Here is a 16,460-nt window from a genome sequence, read left to right on the forward strand (position 1 = left end):
CTATTTTCACGAGTACACATATTTTCCAACATGACTACTGGGGCGTACCCCTGCTAAACAGCTGAGGTCATTCGTATTTACCTTCTTAGTCAATGTCTTGATCAAATGTGAGATATAGTTAAGAAAGTAATGAACATCATCTAGGATTGTTTATTGATTGAATTTCTAAATCACAGTTAACCACTAAATTTGGATAGTTAATCAAGATTTGTCACCGTTTTAATCACATCTTTAATATTTAATGACTCTGCTTTTCAAAACAAATACTTAAGTCCATTATGACAATGTGAAGCATTTTATACCAGTGTGTTAATATGGGAATCGGATAAATTATAAGAGATGTGGATGACATTATTCCCGCCAAATTCCAAAACAGAGCAAGGGTTTTTAACACAGCTTTTCCAAACATCCTAGTTTAATTTTGGATGCTTACACTATTTTACTTTGTGCACAGAAAAACAATTATTTCGCAAAAACCACTGGGGTCTAAATTATTAGCCCCCAAAATATTAGTCAGTTATGTTTCCTTCTTGCTGGATAACAGCCTGCAGTCTTTAGTTGTATTAAACAAGTCTCAGACATGTCTCATGAGGGATTTGACCAATCTCTCAAGTTCCCTCAGATCTTATGGTCTTCTGGCATGAGCCTTCAGCTTCTGTTCACTAAACAGATTTTAAATGGGATTCGAGTCAGGGCTTTGGGAAGGCCAGTCAATAAAGTTTACTTTGGTTTTCTGGAGTTAGTTCTTAACCAGGGGCCACATATGTTTTGGCTTGTTGTGTTGGAAGATGAAGCAACGACCCAGACCCAGTTCAGCTGCTGACTGCCTGAGTTTTTTTTTCAAAATTTCCAAACACTTTTTTGTTGTCATGATTCCTTGCACCTTTACAAGAATCACAGTTCCAGTTCTTGACACTTGGAAATGCTGTGATAACTTTGTATATCCCCCTCCTGCTTTGTGAGCATCCACAATTCTTTTTCTCAAATCTAAGCTGATTTCTTTTGTTGTTGCCATGATGCTTTCTCAGTGACAGCTCAAACCCTTACCGGAGTTTTTATACTGTGTTAACTGGAAGACAACCCATACCCAACTTTATGAGCTCTGAGCATTACGAAGTTAAAACATCATTGAACAATTGTGATTTGAGCTAAGGCTCATCACAGGGTCATCATGTCAGCGGGTACAATGTAAGCCTGATATACTGTTTTGAGCGTAGCTAACATTAGCTGCTAGCTCCATCAGCCCTCTTTTCTCTTTGCAGATTAATATTGTGCTTTGATACGTGGCCTCTTTTCACTTTGGTAATTATAAGGGAGTTTGACTCTCATACCACATACCACTTAATTTCCGTTTTCTAGTTAAAAAGACGGTCATACCGTGCTCTTCTTATGACATGCTAACTGCTAAGCTTTGCATGTTTATGTCTGGCAAAGTGCTGGGAAACGCTCTGACAGGAAGGCAGGGGCCATAAACTGCAGAGCATTTGACTAGGCTCTAGGCCCCTGTTTATAAAATTTAACTGACTCATAAATCTTACCCTAGCTAATTTAATAAAGAAATTTTACCATATAGCCAGCTAACCACACACATCCCTAGACTGCACTATGCTAACTGTGAGTTTTGAGGGTATGGGGGCTGTTTTCTAGAGTTTCGGTGAGACCCTTTATCTCCAGTGAAGGCCAATCTTAATGCGTCAGCATACCAAGAAATTTTGTTGTGGCAACAGTTTGGGGAAGGCTTGTTTCCATTCCAACATGACTGTGCTCCAGTGAACAAAGCAGAACTTGACTGACCTGCATAGAGTCCTGACCTCAAGCCCATGCATCTTTGGGATGAACTGGTACAGAGATTGCGAGCCAGGCCTTCTTGTCCAGACTGGCTTCATAAATGCTCTACAGAATGAATGGTAACCTGGTGGAAAGCCTTTTAAGAAGAGTGGAGGCCAATATAGCTGCATTTGGGGGGGGGGGGGGGAATCCATGTAAAATTAAATGCATGAAAATTAATGTAATTTACAGTCCCATGTTGTCCATGTAGTGCATGATTTGTTGCAGAATTAGGGGTATTTCTCCAAGGGTGAGCAAGATTTCAATCTTAGAAGTTACACCTGGCCTGTAGACATGTTTGAATATGTAAGTGTCTAAAGCTTGAGTTATGATGCTCTTCTAAAAGGTGATGAGCAACAACCGTTGGATGGGTCGGATTTGGCTATGTCTCTAGTCCTGTGACTAACTTTATTACATGGAGAAAAATGCTTTAAAATTTTTTTCACTTGCTTTGATTGATCTCAGCTAAATGAGAAAGGGCCTCATATTGGTCTTAGCTTGGAGCCTCAAAATGACTAAAACTGTCACCCATTTACACTCTGAAGATAGAGGCTGCTATAGTAAATGAACTAATACCTCATTCATACACATTTCAGTTTCAAAACTGTACAAAGTTTAAGTTATGTTGGTGTGTCATTAGATAAAGGGGGCAGATTATTTTTAGAGAAAATGAATGAAAGAGAGAGACAGATAAAGTCTGGTGTTGTATTTGGTTTATTTCATTGATTTCATCTCCTGTCTTATAAACCACAGTCAGCAGAGCAGTCTACAGTCACAGGGACAAACCTGATTGTTTTTCTTTCTTACTACTTTGAGAAAGTCTCTTCATATTCTTCTGATCTAAAATCTTAAAACTCAAAGCAGGATACTAAGAGATGAACGTGATTTGGAGAAAATGACCCCAACACCAAACTCTTGTGTTTTGGCTGAGGCGGTGAAGCAGTCAACTCGTGCTTCACCACAGAGAGGGTGCCGACAGGCTCACTAACAGGGTGATGTGGGGACTAATGTGGGGACTGCAACTGCAGCCACTTCTACAGACTGTTCGGTGTTTTCCAAGTTCACTTTCTGTCCATGAGTCCGTCACTCCTTCAGACTGGGGGGGCAGGATGCAAAGCTGAGGATGACTGAAGCAGAGGAGCGAGGCAGCAGAAAAAAGAGGGGGTCAATGAAGGGGTACATTGGCAATGAAAACGGGGTCAGAAAAGACTCAAGTGCATTAGAATGTGTGAGAGAGCATGTGAAGGTAAGGCTGTCCCCACTTGCTTCCATTTCACTGAGGCTAAGGCAAACAAAAGGCCAGAACAATTAAAAACATGAAATTATAAAACAGAAGGAGAAAAAGATTAAAACACAAAACAAGCAAAGCTGCAGCCCCAGAGCAGAGGCACATTGATGGTGAGAATGCACAAAAAAAAAAGAAATACAAAAAAGAGAAAAGGAATTTTTTTCACCCAAAAGCATCACAAAGATATATGTCAACATTTCCCATGATCCCTCGAGTGACATCACAGCAGGTAATGACACTGCTTGCACCTGTCACTGACTCTCAGTACATTTACATGCAAAGTTAAAGGGACATTTCAGTATTTTTGAAGTTGGTTTGAATAAGGTTCTCTGTAATAATAAATTTATTCCCCACAAAAGATTTCAGTCTGCATTGCTCCTTTAAGGAGAGTGCGCTGAGGGTACCACAAGGAAGCTATGCTATACAGTGCTACAGATAAATTCAGTCACCCCACAACTTTTTAGCTGAAAAATGGGCCAAGAATCAATGTTGGTTTTAATGCACGCCATGCTAAAAATAATTGATGCAGTTCATTTTTCATCCTAAAAGCCTTTGAGTTTGGCATTATTTTGCAATCCAATTTATAGCAATAGGTTCGTCTGCCTCAGCACTGATCAGCTGTTTGGTTCTGCAGCTTTCAAAAGAGACAACAAACTAAAAATGAGTGATTTTGACTCAAGTGACAATGACATGCCTTTACTGTGGACATAAGGGGATAAGTTCATGATCCAGAGTACATGGAGGAAAAGCTGCCAGTGGAGAATCAATGGGCTGAAAGAGAGAGGGGAGAAACTGGTGCGCAGGTTAACTGATGATGTTGGTGTGTAAACTGTGAGCCCAGAGAGCTGTTGCTGTCAGGAGTGGGACTTAGTCACATTACTTTGAAATCAGAGGATAGGGGCTCACATGCAGTCTGCATCACTCCCCATCGAGAGTTCCCTTCCTGACTGAGTGTTGGTGTTCTATGGAGCTTCTTCGACTGGGCATGACATGATAAGCTAATGTGCCATTTGTTAGAGTTGGAACCTGAGCTGAAAGAACTAAGTATTTACATAACTCAATGCTATATTTTAACTTTAGTATTCCACTCTATGACTGATTTAAATTCATATTGTTAGTCATTTTACATTATAAACTCATGATATTTTCAAAATCCAAGAACACCTATAATGCAACGTTTTTTTCATTTGAATAGCTTGAAATCTCCGTGGCTCTGTGCACAAACAGCTGGTCAGAGACTGAGACTGTCTGGAGGAAAAAGAAAGCACTTTCATTTTTCTGCATAATATATCTGATTTTTTGACTGAAAATTTTCTTACATGGACACAGACGGTTTCTATTTCAGAATGGAATTGCCGTAATTTTCCGGTACAAGTTCTTCCATAATACAAAGTATACATAATCAAAGTCTGGCAAATTAATTCATGAAATCACCACATTGCAAACACTGCAGACAAAGCAACATTTCATAAATAAACAGGAGAAAAAATCAGGGATATAACTGGGATTAAATTATGTATGGACCCATTTTAGAAGTAGTTACACACATGTTGGCTCAATCTATCTTCATTAGCTTTAGCTAACATAGCTATGCTAGTTATGCAACTACATAAGCCAGTGTAACTAAGTTAGCTTTAGCAACATGAGCTTACGCAAATGTAGCTAAAGCTAATGTACCTACATAACTTAAGAAAATGCTTTGTGAACTTAGCTATAGCTGCAACCGCTGCAAAGCTACATTAGCTATGTTTTCTACATAGCTTATGCAGCTAAAAGAGCTACGTAAGCTACTCTTGCTGCGTTAGTGTTTTCATGGAGGTTGAGGATTTTTTTCATATCAGCAGACTATTAAGTCAGCTTTACTTAACATTTTGTAATCAGGTTGTGCAGGCCAGGTTTTTACCCTATAACTTAAAATTTGAATCAGATTTTATGACAAAAGTTTAAGTGTGTAATTCCTTTCTGAAATAGATGGGACCAAAGATGACAAGTCTGTGAGAGTGGCTGTCAGAGATGTAGGGTCTGCAGCCAGACATCTCTCAAGATAGCTATAGCTTAATTATATTTAACTGGACTAATGTGCTTGACCCTGCATCAGCAGGAAACCAATTTTATTAACAGAAGTATGTCCAACTGTGCTACACAGGGTGGAGATAAGCCCTCTTTCTGCTAGTTATTACTGGACCTAGCTAAGGTTGACCAAAAGGTGTTTTGTTCTTTCTTTTCATCCATTACAAAGAGGATGTTAGTTGTCCCCGTAGCTTATGGTGAAATCTAAAGACAGTTGACTGTGACTTGTGCTAGGCTCAGCTTTATGCTGATGGACTTCAAGGTCAAAGCAGCAGCAGAAGGCCTAGTCCAGTTTGGGTTTGTCTGAGGCATGTACATACAAGAATAAATCGATGTCCTACCGTATTATCTAGGTGTGCTCTGACTTAAATAAATTTGATTAAGTACAATTGCTGTTGGACAAACATCCATAGATGCCTTTAAAAGTCCAGTTTTAGTTTTACAAATGCGACAATTTGACTTTTGTTGACTGCATGTGAATGTACTGACAGGAGAGAATGAAAGTTATTCCAGTTTTGCACATGTAGCACCAAGCATGACTCACTAAACTCAACATAGAAAGCAAAATCAGGTACTGGAGTCACAGTTCACAAGCTTTTCATTTACATGACACTAACTGTATGCTGCAAACTTCCTACTAAAGAATCAAAACAAGTCTGGCAATAAAATCAGACGGGGCAACAAAAAAAAAAAAAAAAAGGAAAATGCGGAAAATTCATCAAAAAATGGTGGTAAGTGTGATGATACATGTAACCTAAACGTTTTCTACAACTACAGTGCTGTGTGCTGTGAGGGTGCCTTGAAAAGTTGACCTCATGGTGTAAAGATAGGCTCTTGCTTTTATCAAGACAGAAATTTTGGGACTTTTGCACCAACTCTATAAGTTAGTGGTAGGTTTGTTTTAAATCTTGTGATTTAACTGTGATTAGCTGATAATACAATCACAGGAAAATACATTAATCATTGACTTCTAAAACTAGCCCAGGCTTTTATTAACTCCAGTCTATTAAATTAACCTTCCTATATTTGGGACAGGCATCAATATAAGACAGGCCTTTGATAATTTTCAAACAAAACCTCTGGACAGCCAAGACGGGAAAGACTATGAAGTGTAAATTTACAACAGAAGAGTTTTAAGCTGCATTGAAAATGAGGATACTGATAAACAACTTAAATCAGAAAGGACTAATTTTATCTGGCTTTGTAAGAAAGCAAAGCTGGTGCATTATTCTGTCTTTAACAGAATAAAGTTAATCTTTAATTTGTGTCTTACTACTTTTCTCCCAATTCTGATCTGTACTGTTTCAAAACTGAATGCAGAGGGGCCTCTAATCAAGACCTGCCTTTATTTGTAAAAACATGTAGTGTTACTAAGCTAATTAAAGGGGCTGGGCTGAGCTTTCTAGGATGGGCTTTTATTTAAAGCTTTATGGTAAATGATAACTGTCCTGTCCTTGTGAGTAAAAAGAGGGGAAGCACACTCATAGGTAACTTCAAAGGGAACTCAGAAGAGTCCCAACCGATGATGGAGAGGAGTGTGTTTGTATTGCTATAGTGTGGCACTTGGTGCTGCAGGTCAAGTTCTGGGCAAATACAGCAGTCTTCAGCTGTCTCAGTCAAACTGCAGATCTCTTTTCCATCTGCAACATCTGGGAGGAGCGTTCAACTGAAACAAAGGAAGGGTTTTTATTGCTTTGCAGAGCAGGAAGGCGGGTATCACAGGTGCTCTGTAGGACTCAGTGTGTAGCTCTCACAGGTCTATCCGTCCTCTCATGGTGATATTTTGGTGTATTTCATCCCAGGGTTGAGGGTTTCCCTTTTTACAGGTCATTAGTTAAAAAAAAAATAAACAGAGAAAATAACATCTGAGCCACCACAGAGGAGGTGAAAGTATGATTATGTTTGGCACACTGGGGTCAGGAAGCAAGAAGGAAAGAGTGCTATCATGGGAGCAGGCATCTTTTTGGGGCATCAAGTCCAAGGCTATGAGGGCCCACTGTGGGCCCTTCTGTGCTATAATCCATTTCAAAACACACGCACACAAACAAACACTGTTCACATCTTCCTGGTCGCTGTGTCAGTTAAGAACGAGCACAGAATGAGCACAGTCCAGCATCTCTCAGCGTGCCCTTATGAACCCTAATGCTGCAAAGCTGCAGAACTCCGAGTCCTCTTCCTGACCATTAAAATAAATTCACGAACACACCGTGGTCCGGCAGAGGGTGAATCCACATTTCTTGCACCAGTGAAAGTGTTTAACAGTGTGTGCTGTCCACTTTTGGGTTCGCTGGGGTCACAGTTCGTACAGGTAGTGGATGCGCACTAGGCGGCGAGGAGGAGCCCCAGTGATTTGTGGGTACCACAACTTTAAAATAGAAACCTCTATTCCTCTGTATATGCTATTTAAATATACACACTCCTCAGCACAGCCAAGTCTACAATCATTAGCTTTATAATAAGAATATGAATAAACAATGATAATAATAATAATAATATATTTCATCGTTCCTAGCATGAGTTTGTCAGCAGCCATCACTAGAACATTCAGGGTGGTAATTGCATATGTACAATAAAAACGTCATTTACACCCCTGGGCTCTCCGCTCAGGGTCAGAAGTCATATGTGGTGGTTTTGTTTGGGAGGTTGGAGAGGGGAGGAGGTGATGAATGCTGGTGTGTTATCTGAGCCTCTTCTCAGCCGAATAGATAGACATGTAGTAGTCGTTGCTGCCTACCGCCAAGTGGGGCTGAAATAAAAAAGGCAGAGAGAAAACAAAGATTGGACATTTTTAGTCAACCCAGGTGGTGCACGGGAGAACAACATATCATGTGTATACCATTAACAACAGGTTTCATGCAACAAACACAGAAGTTAATTAGTAAAGCTTGAGTCTCTGATTTGAATCATGATCAGGTGTGAAAAGTTACTGATTGCATTTACTCAAGTTATTGTAATTCAGTAGTTTTTGGGGTACTTGTCCTTCTTAGTACATTTTAAAATCAGTACTTTCACTTCTACTTAAGCAAGTTTTACCCAGAGTAATGGGACTTTACTTGAGCACAATACTCATGTACTTTTTCCACCTCTGCTGACTGCACAGTAGCAATATGTTGGTTCCAAAAAAATCCCTCTGTGTCAGCACTAATTTAAGATGCAGCTTTTAGCATTTTGTCTCCCTCTGCCACACACTGTTATCCTCTGATCAGCTCTGTGGGTCTGCAGGCTTTTACAGGGATAATAACACCACACCAAGCTAAAATAAAGATAATACTAGCGGTTTCGACTCCAGTGATGATGATGTGCTGTTTACTGTGAATCATTAGGATATTTATATGAACCAGAGTACACCGAGGAAGAACTTGTACAGATGGAGAGTCAGTGGGCTGAGAGAGAGGTTTTTTGGGGGGAGAAATGAAGTACTGTGTACATTTTCGACACAGCATACAGGTGAGCCAACATATTTTCTTGGCCCATAAAACTCGTTAAACTACGCAGATAAAATGATCCCATCTACAGCCACTATGCGCTGGATCTCTCTGAGCTGGTAATGAACACAGGATCAACTTTTACAGAAACCACTGGAGGCTAATGCCACTATTATAGCCAAGCACCTCATACGACCCAACTTAAAAAAATCCCTTTAAGTGCAATTAAAATACAGCCTAGTAAGTAAATTGAGGACATAAACTTCTTTCCGTCTTCAATGGACATCATCAGTGGTGACACTTTCAATCTGCGAGAACGTAAAACCATAAATAAATAAGTACATCTTTATTATAATATCTTTTTTTGGGACAAGATGTTGCACAAAAATACATCTGAAGACAAGAAATAAAGCATTTCACCCTCAGAATTTTCTGAAAGCAAAGCAGAATCCAACACTTTGTGGCATATTTTCCTTTGTAAACAGATGGACAGCATCTTAAATCACCATGGAAACAAGACGAATGCCCTCTGATGTGCCTGACCCCTGACAATGACAAAGAAAATAAACAAGCAGGAAAAAGGCCTTCCTTTTGACCTCCAGCTGACACAGTATGGAATATTTGGTGTAATTCAGCTTCTAGTTACGTTTGCTGGTAATGCTGTTTATGTGTGTGAGAGAGAGATTTGAAGCTCTTTAAAGTGAGACAATAGACTCCACTGACATTTTTCACAGTTTGTCCCAACGTCACTCGTACAGTGTAAGTACTTAGGTCGGGGTTGACCATCAGACTGGACAGTGTGAGGAAATAAATCACGCACGATGGTCATACATTGTAAAAGATTCAGTCAGCTGAAATTCCAAAACAACAATTACAGAATCAGCTTGAAATCATAGAGTACAGTGTTGAATGCATTAAGACTATACTATATACTAAGTCTTTTTAAAAAAATATTTTAATGCTGTTTTAACTCTGTAAAGCATTTTGCATAGCTCTACCTATAAACACTGCACTGTAAAAACTCTTGCCTTGGATTTAAATACATAACAGAATAAATGTACTAGATACTACCTATTACTATCAAATTACATTTTGAGTAATCCTGAAATGTTTTATAACTACCGACAGAGATAAACAAGAGTTTGAAAATTGTTTTCAGTAAATGTTGGAGTTATTTTACCCAGTAAGGATGGAAGGCTAAACAGCTGATAGCCCCGATCCTTTGTCCCATGAAGCCGTCATAGTACTTTATGTTGCTGATCACATCGCCATTAGAGTTGTAGACTGCTATGAACTGGTTCATCGATCCACTGGAGGGAAGCAGACACAACAGAGACAGAGAGAGAGCTTTAAAAGTCACATTAATCATAGGCTGTGTTGACTCCATCAGATTACTTTAGTGGTGAGTGAAACGGTCTTCATGGATGTCAGCTGAACTGCAAAGTTACATTTCTCCTCAAGGAAGGACAGAGAGAACATTTTACTTATCCACTTTAAAAGAAATGGACTAATATAGGGTGAAAGGAAAAAAAATATTCTTGGTAATAGACCACATTCACACGTTGCCATTTTCCTGTGATGTCACGCTCACATTCAGACTGAGAAGATGGAGCAGGTTTTAAAGGAGTCTATGTGAAAAGTGGCTAAATGGACAAGAAACCTTTCTACAATAAAAGAATTTTGCACTTGAACAACCCGACAGATGTTTTCAGGATCCCAAAAAGACTAAAACAACAACTAAACTGAGGCTTGAATGCAGGAACCATGATTCCAAAGCCCAGCTCCACATGCATGCCATGATACTTCCACAGATGTCAAACTGGCTTAATTCCTGGTCCAAAGCCTCACGACAACTTCAAAATCGATCATATCATTGTATAACCAGACAAGAAAAATCATAGACATGAAAAAATGTAAGATGGCACAATTGTCCTGTGTTAGAGAAACACAACAGGTTTAGCTTTGAAAGCTTCATTAGCTACAACAAATGTTCTAAATGTTTGCATGGTCTGGCTCCATCTAAGTTCAGGGAATTTGTTACAAGATACCCCGACTTTAATTGAGCAGACGCAGGCTTCAGTAAATGATAACCATCACATCCCAAAACCTCTGAAACCTTACTGAAAATGCAATACAATTTGAAAGGTTTTAACAAAGGTATTAAATAATGGCTGAAGAAGCCAATATACAGTTCTCACACATAAAACATTTGCTTACATGTCTGCTTATCTAAAGAAACTACTGCCAATCGACCATGAAAAAAACAATATTGGTTGACCCTCACTTTTCACTCAAGCATGATGTCTCGTGAAAATTTCTGTTGCTTTGAATATTGTTTATAGATCGTGTAAATGCTGAAGTATCAGTACCTCAAACCTGCAGTCTTACTGGCAGCCAGTGGGGTTCAGGGCCGCTGGTTGAAGACGGAAACTGACAGGATGTTAGGTTGTGAGAAAATGGCTTTTAACACATTTAACATCTCAACAATTACCTCAACAGCTTAGTTCAGACTATAAGTTTCACAGCTCTTTCAACTGGACAAGATGTTTTTCATGTGTAAGACAAGTGGAAAAAGTCTCATTTAACATACAGTTGTAAGAAAAACACAAGGAGTCTTAAGTTCAATATTCAGCAAGCAAATCTGATCTCAAGCTAAAATAAGCAGCACTGTAAAAAAATTACTGATATGGTAAATCTTAATAAAATCGGACTGTCAGATGAAAGCACAGCAAACCCTTACATTCATGTCAGTTGTACCTCTTGCATATGATTTAGGTAGTGACAGCCAAAATACTGACCTCAGGGCCCTAAAACAGCCAATTCCAAAAACAAACCGTTGATGTCAGAAATGCAAGTTAACCTCATTAAACAAACAAGCTCACCAGGCGAACAGGTTGGCCTGTGGATGGATGTCCAGCGCCGTGAGACCCTTCACTGTCTGCAGCACGTTGATGGAGTCTGGTGTCCGAGGTTCAAAGAATCGAACGTCTCCATTAACACTGTAAGGAAACGTCAAAGTCAGATTAGGCAGACTAGAAGTAAAACGTTTGTTTGAACCACAACAGATGTTAAAGGAACGTACCTGACACTGATAATATGGCCGTCTGTCTCCTTCTGTAGGTGAGCTTTGACCACCCAGGCTCCGTGCTCTCTGTAGGTCATCACCCGACTGTGGAAACACATCACAGAAAGAATGTTAGCGTGGCTAGAGCTGTGAGACTTTTTCAGCACTTTTTTGAGGGTGGATCGTCGACATTTTCATGAATTTTCATGGAAAGTTCGGGGAATTTGTTTGGATGTTTGGGGTGATTTCCTGTCATTTTCAATAAATTTGAATTTGTAAATTCTGGGGAATATGTTAAGTAATTTAAGCTGGAATTTGTGTGTGTGTGTTTTTTTAGGAACTTAGATGGAACATTTTGGAATTTTTTGTATATTGGAATGTTTAGGCTGTATGATACAGTTTCATTAAAACATTTGGAGAATATTTGAAGAAAACTTGGGGCACTTTCTATGGGAAAATAAGCAAAGAATCTTCACAGACATTTTTTGTAACTTCTTTGAATTTTTAGGTGAATTAGTGTGACTTTTATTGGAAATTTTGTTCACACATGGCCTTAAGAAGTCCTTGTGGTCCATCATCAACATGACTACAGCATCCCTCTCTCAATGACTAACATCATTTCTTACTGACTGAAAACCCCAAACAACTGAGCAACTAGACAACACAGCCAAAACAGACGCTAAAAAAATACCCAGTAAGTATTTTCTGCAGGAACGTGACCTTCTGGGGCTTTCTGGACATCATTTTTCATAAAAACTAAGCTTTAACAAAAGCTCAGGTCTCAGCAGGGTAAGTTTGAAGGAGCTTATTCTAAAATCTGCAGCATGTAAGGTCAGCGAGCCACCACTGGGTGGCAGTGTAGCATCATGGATAAAATAAACGAAATTTGTGACGGCATTGCAGCTGAACTGCAAAACCGTAGAAGACAGCTCTCCACTGCATTACTCACTACAACAGAGTTTTCTTTAGTGCTCCTTTATCCTCACTGATGTTTAAATGTGATCTGCTGTAGGACTGGACACAGAAGTTTAACCACAACCGCACCACATCAAAAAGTAACATTAATGCTTTACACTGAACATGGGGCCTTTAAAATAAATAAATAACAAATAATGAATCAAATACATCCAGACTGTGGCTATGACTGTATTCTTTAACATTTAACACCTGGTGAAAACATGAAATTTGATGACTTTTCCCCTCCCAATGCAGAAAAAGAAGTAACATGATTGTTTTGTGATAATTGACCTTCATGAAAAGATTTTGAGCCTATAATCAGATATCTTAAACTTTTAAACATGTAAGGCTTGTAGAAGTATAAATAGAAAACCCCAAGCTGACCTGTGTGCTCAGTCTACTGATCCTTTATAACTATCTGAAAGATGTGACTCCACGCCTGAGGGGAGCTATGAAATTAGCTTTACTTAAAGATTTATGGGCCACTTCATGGTTTAACTGCGATGTTTTCCCCCTTCGGGACTGAAATTGAAATAATGTTTAACCAACTGAGGGGATTCAGTGCCACCAGGGTCCATTAAAAGAGGTGGCAACCCCACAGGGAGAGTTACAGCATGAAATATATAATAAATATAGATTATAGAAGTGAATAATGCAGGACTCTGTAAAGTTAATGCCTTCAAAAAGTGAAGTGTGTGTCCCTTAATGTATTGAAATGATGGTACAACAGTAAAAGAAAATTAAATTCTAAATTAATAATCAGCTCAACCAGTGCTGCCAAATAAAAGCTGACAGTTTTTATGTTCACTTAAAAAGAATTGATTTGCATTTTGTCAGCCAATTTTTTCCAATTTGGTTTAGATTGTGGATGTGAGGTTGACAAAGCAGTATAATAGCTCTAAACCTTTATAAAAAAATTCAATAACCTTTTGTTGTTCATCATTCACAAGGATTCCTACATTATTTACCCTTTAATTCATGTAATGAAGGGATTGGTAAAAGACACGGATAATGTGAGGAAGAAAGTGGGGTGGAAATGCATCGAAGGGAGGGAGACTTTGAGGGCTGCAGCCTCTTTATAATGGGACACCTGCTCCTGCAACTGAGTAAAACCAGCACCTGATTTATTTATTACAAAGGCCACAAATTATCTGCATTTCTACTCCAAAACCGTCCATGTGAAGATAATAAAAAGCATTTACATGAAAAAACACAAGGCCTCATTCACCAATACCTTTTTCAGTTTTGTTGTAAATTTGTTCTTAAGAAGATGCTGAGAAATGTCTTCAGTAAATTCATGGAGCTGTTCTTAAATTGCTTGATTGCACTTTCTGAAACTGACAAAAGCTATGTGCTCGAAAACTGAATGCTTGTCCCCTTTTTACCTGCTGTACATACAGAAACACCCCTTTTATGCCCATATAAGGGCATGAGACTGCAGGGCTGTGGGCAAACACAGGAGGCACACAGGACCAAGCTAAGAGATAGAGAGCCAAGAACAAGAATAGCGAAATGCACCTTTTAAGCCCATATAAGGGCATGAGACTGCAGGGCTGTGGGCAAACACAGGAAACACAGGATTGAGCTGAGAGGAAGAGGGTTGTAGGGAGGGCCCAAACATAAAAACAATCAAACACTGGAGTGTAAAGAAAAAACAAAACTTAATAGTTCTAAAGGGGAAGTGCTGCTGCTTTAAATTAAACAGATAAAGGCTGATTTATTGTTATTATTTTAGAGTCAGTGAGGGATATATACAAAAAAACAGATACATATTAATCATTGGATGATCTCCCTTATTCAGATAGCGCTGTCATTAGAGACGATGTACATCACACTGTGATGAGGAAAGGGTGGACCACATTAAGTGGAAAAGTTAAATATGGGGTAAAATTCCTAAACACCTGATTATAAAAACATCCTTTCTTAGAGCTGGGATTATTTCTGGATCACTCAAGAGAATAACTGAGATTGCACCACACATATTTCAAACACACTGTAGCAAAAAGGGTCAAAACAGTATTAGAAGTATTAGAAATTCGGCCATCCTTATGCCAAATCCTGGTTCAGGTAAAGCTTATCCTTCTCTGTGATCTCAGTGATGGGCTTGAACATCACATGTAAGATTAGGGGAGGAAGTGTGTTTTACCATTCATTCGGGCCCATCCTCCTGTCAAAGACCCGCACAGATCCATCACCCAGACCAGCAACGATGAGTGAGCGCTGGGAATCACAGGACAGGCTAGTCACACAGCTGTCTGCTCCTGTCGGGATGTCCTGGTGGAGACAAACAAACACACATACACTTTAAAGGTTTGTAAAGAAAATTACTAAAGGTACCACTGACACTGACACTGCACCCTCAGTTTTTTCTCTCAAGCTTCTTTAAACAATCTCATCAATCATGTTGCCTGTTGGCTCACTGAAATTTGGACCTAGCATCAACATGCAGCCAGAGGCGAGGCTGGGCCATTTATACTGGTACTTAGTACATCCATCAAGATGATGATTAGCACACAGAGGACCATTTCATGTGTAAAAACAAAGGAAAAAAAGAAGAGAGGAAACCACACTAATGGTACTGGCTGTGTTTCTAACTCCCATTAGTTTACTATTACTGGAAACAGCCTGAGTTTACAGTAAAGTGAACACATTACACAAACAGCTGAAACCAGACAAACATGATTTATTCATATTTACCATCACGGAAGCTGCTGGAGGAAACAAGGGAAATAGATGAAAGGAAAGAAATTTCTAAAACCTAAAAGAAGTGCTCACACTTCTGAGAATGCAGCCTCTGAATGAATTGATTTCTTTTATTGACTTGATTCATTGGAAAAGGTTGTGAGCACAAAGATATAAAAAAACTCCTGAAGACTTACTGCAAATATATTACCAGCTTATAAATAGTTAACAGATAATCCTTGAGTCAAGGGCTATATGTGCACAAAGCTTCAGCTTTATTTATCCTTATTTCTTGGAGAAAAACTGGCACACAAACAGATGACTGGTTTGTTTTACCTGGACCTTCATCTCCCTGTCAGTGTCCCAGATCCTGATGACCCGGACGTCTCCAGACGTCATGAGGAGGCCGGTCTCCTGCTCCCAGTCAACAACCATGCCTGCACCTGCAACACAGGATGGTACAGCAGTTATAAAACACAATATTTAAGCATGAACAGATGTAAACTCATTACATCATACAGCAGAAAGGTGCAATGCAAAGCAGCATCAATGGGCTGGCAAGATTTGTTAAGACTGAAGCCAGGAATGTGTCTCAAAAGCAGCTCCCTTTTACAGGGCATATTGCCATGGTAACTTAGACTGCACACCTGGTCTGCCTTCACCAGCTGAGGTTTAAATTGGCTGTAGGGGTACTGCACTGAAATTATTTTCACCACAACCATGTTTATGGGTCATATATATGTGACACGTGACAACTTCACACAGGGATGCACAAAGTGGCCAGAACAATGAAACTTGGTTGAACACGGAGGGATGATTACTACCTTCTCCATACCTGCTGTTTAACTGCTGTTTGATGTGTGCTACTTAATGCAAATGCATTCCCCTATTTTAAACAAGCTTAGAGGTCCATCTGTCTTCACTGTGGGATTTTATTAGAGTACCAATGTTTATAACACAGAATGTGAATCTAAAAAAACAAAACAAACCACCTTCAGAAATTTTTTTCTTAGATGAATATTTAAATTTTAATAAGTACTTGGGTAGTCACAGTCACTGGGGTCAGAAGCATAAAAAAAGTGTGTGGAACACTTTAAGTTTAAGTTTTGATTCCTTTATTTGGATGAAAAATGAGACATAATTTGTA

The 16,460-nt window shown here is 39.2% G+C and overlaps 1 protein-coding gene across 1 annotated transcript in view; it reads right to left on the reverse strand.

Annotated features, from left to right (window-relative positions):
* Nucleotides 1–2,530: 2,530 nt before the first annotated feature.
* rptor (regulatory associated protein of MTOR, complex 1) overlaps nt 2,531–16,460 on the reverse strand; it is a 323,903-nt gene continuing 309,973 nt past the window's right edge. The window contains exons 26-31 of the mRNA XM_041784862.1: nt 15,650–15,756; nt 14,778–14,905; nt 11,693–11,779; nt 11,493–11,609; nt 9,791–9,920; nt 2,531–7,931 (exon numbers count right to left, since the gene is read on the reverse strand). Coding sequence (XP_041640796.1) covers nt 7,863–7,931; nt 9,791–9,920; nt 11,493–11,609; nt 11,693–11,779; nt 14,778–14,905; nt 15,650–15,756 — 638 coding nt within the window. The 3' untranslated portion in view covers nt 2,531–7,862. The remainder of the gene's footprint in view (nt 7,932–9,790; nt 9,921–11,492; nt 11,610–11,692; nt 11,780–14,777; nt 14,906–15,649; nt 15,757–16,460) is intronic.

The sequence above is a fragment of the Cheilinus undulatus genome, linkage group 4 (genome assembly GCF_018320785.1).
Source record: "Cheilinus undulatus linkage group 4, ASM1832078v1, whole genome shotgun sequence".
Classification (NCBI taxonomy): domain Eukaryota; kingdom Metazoa; phylum Chordata; class Actinopteri; order Labriformes; family Labridae; genus Cheilinus; species Cheilinus undulatus.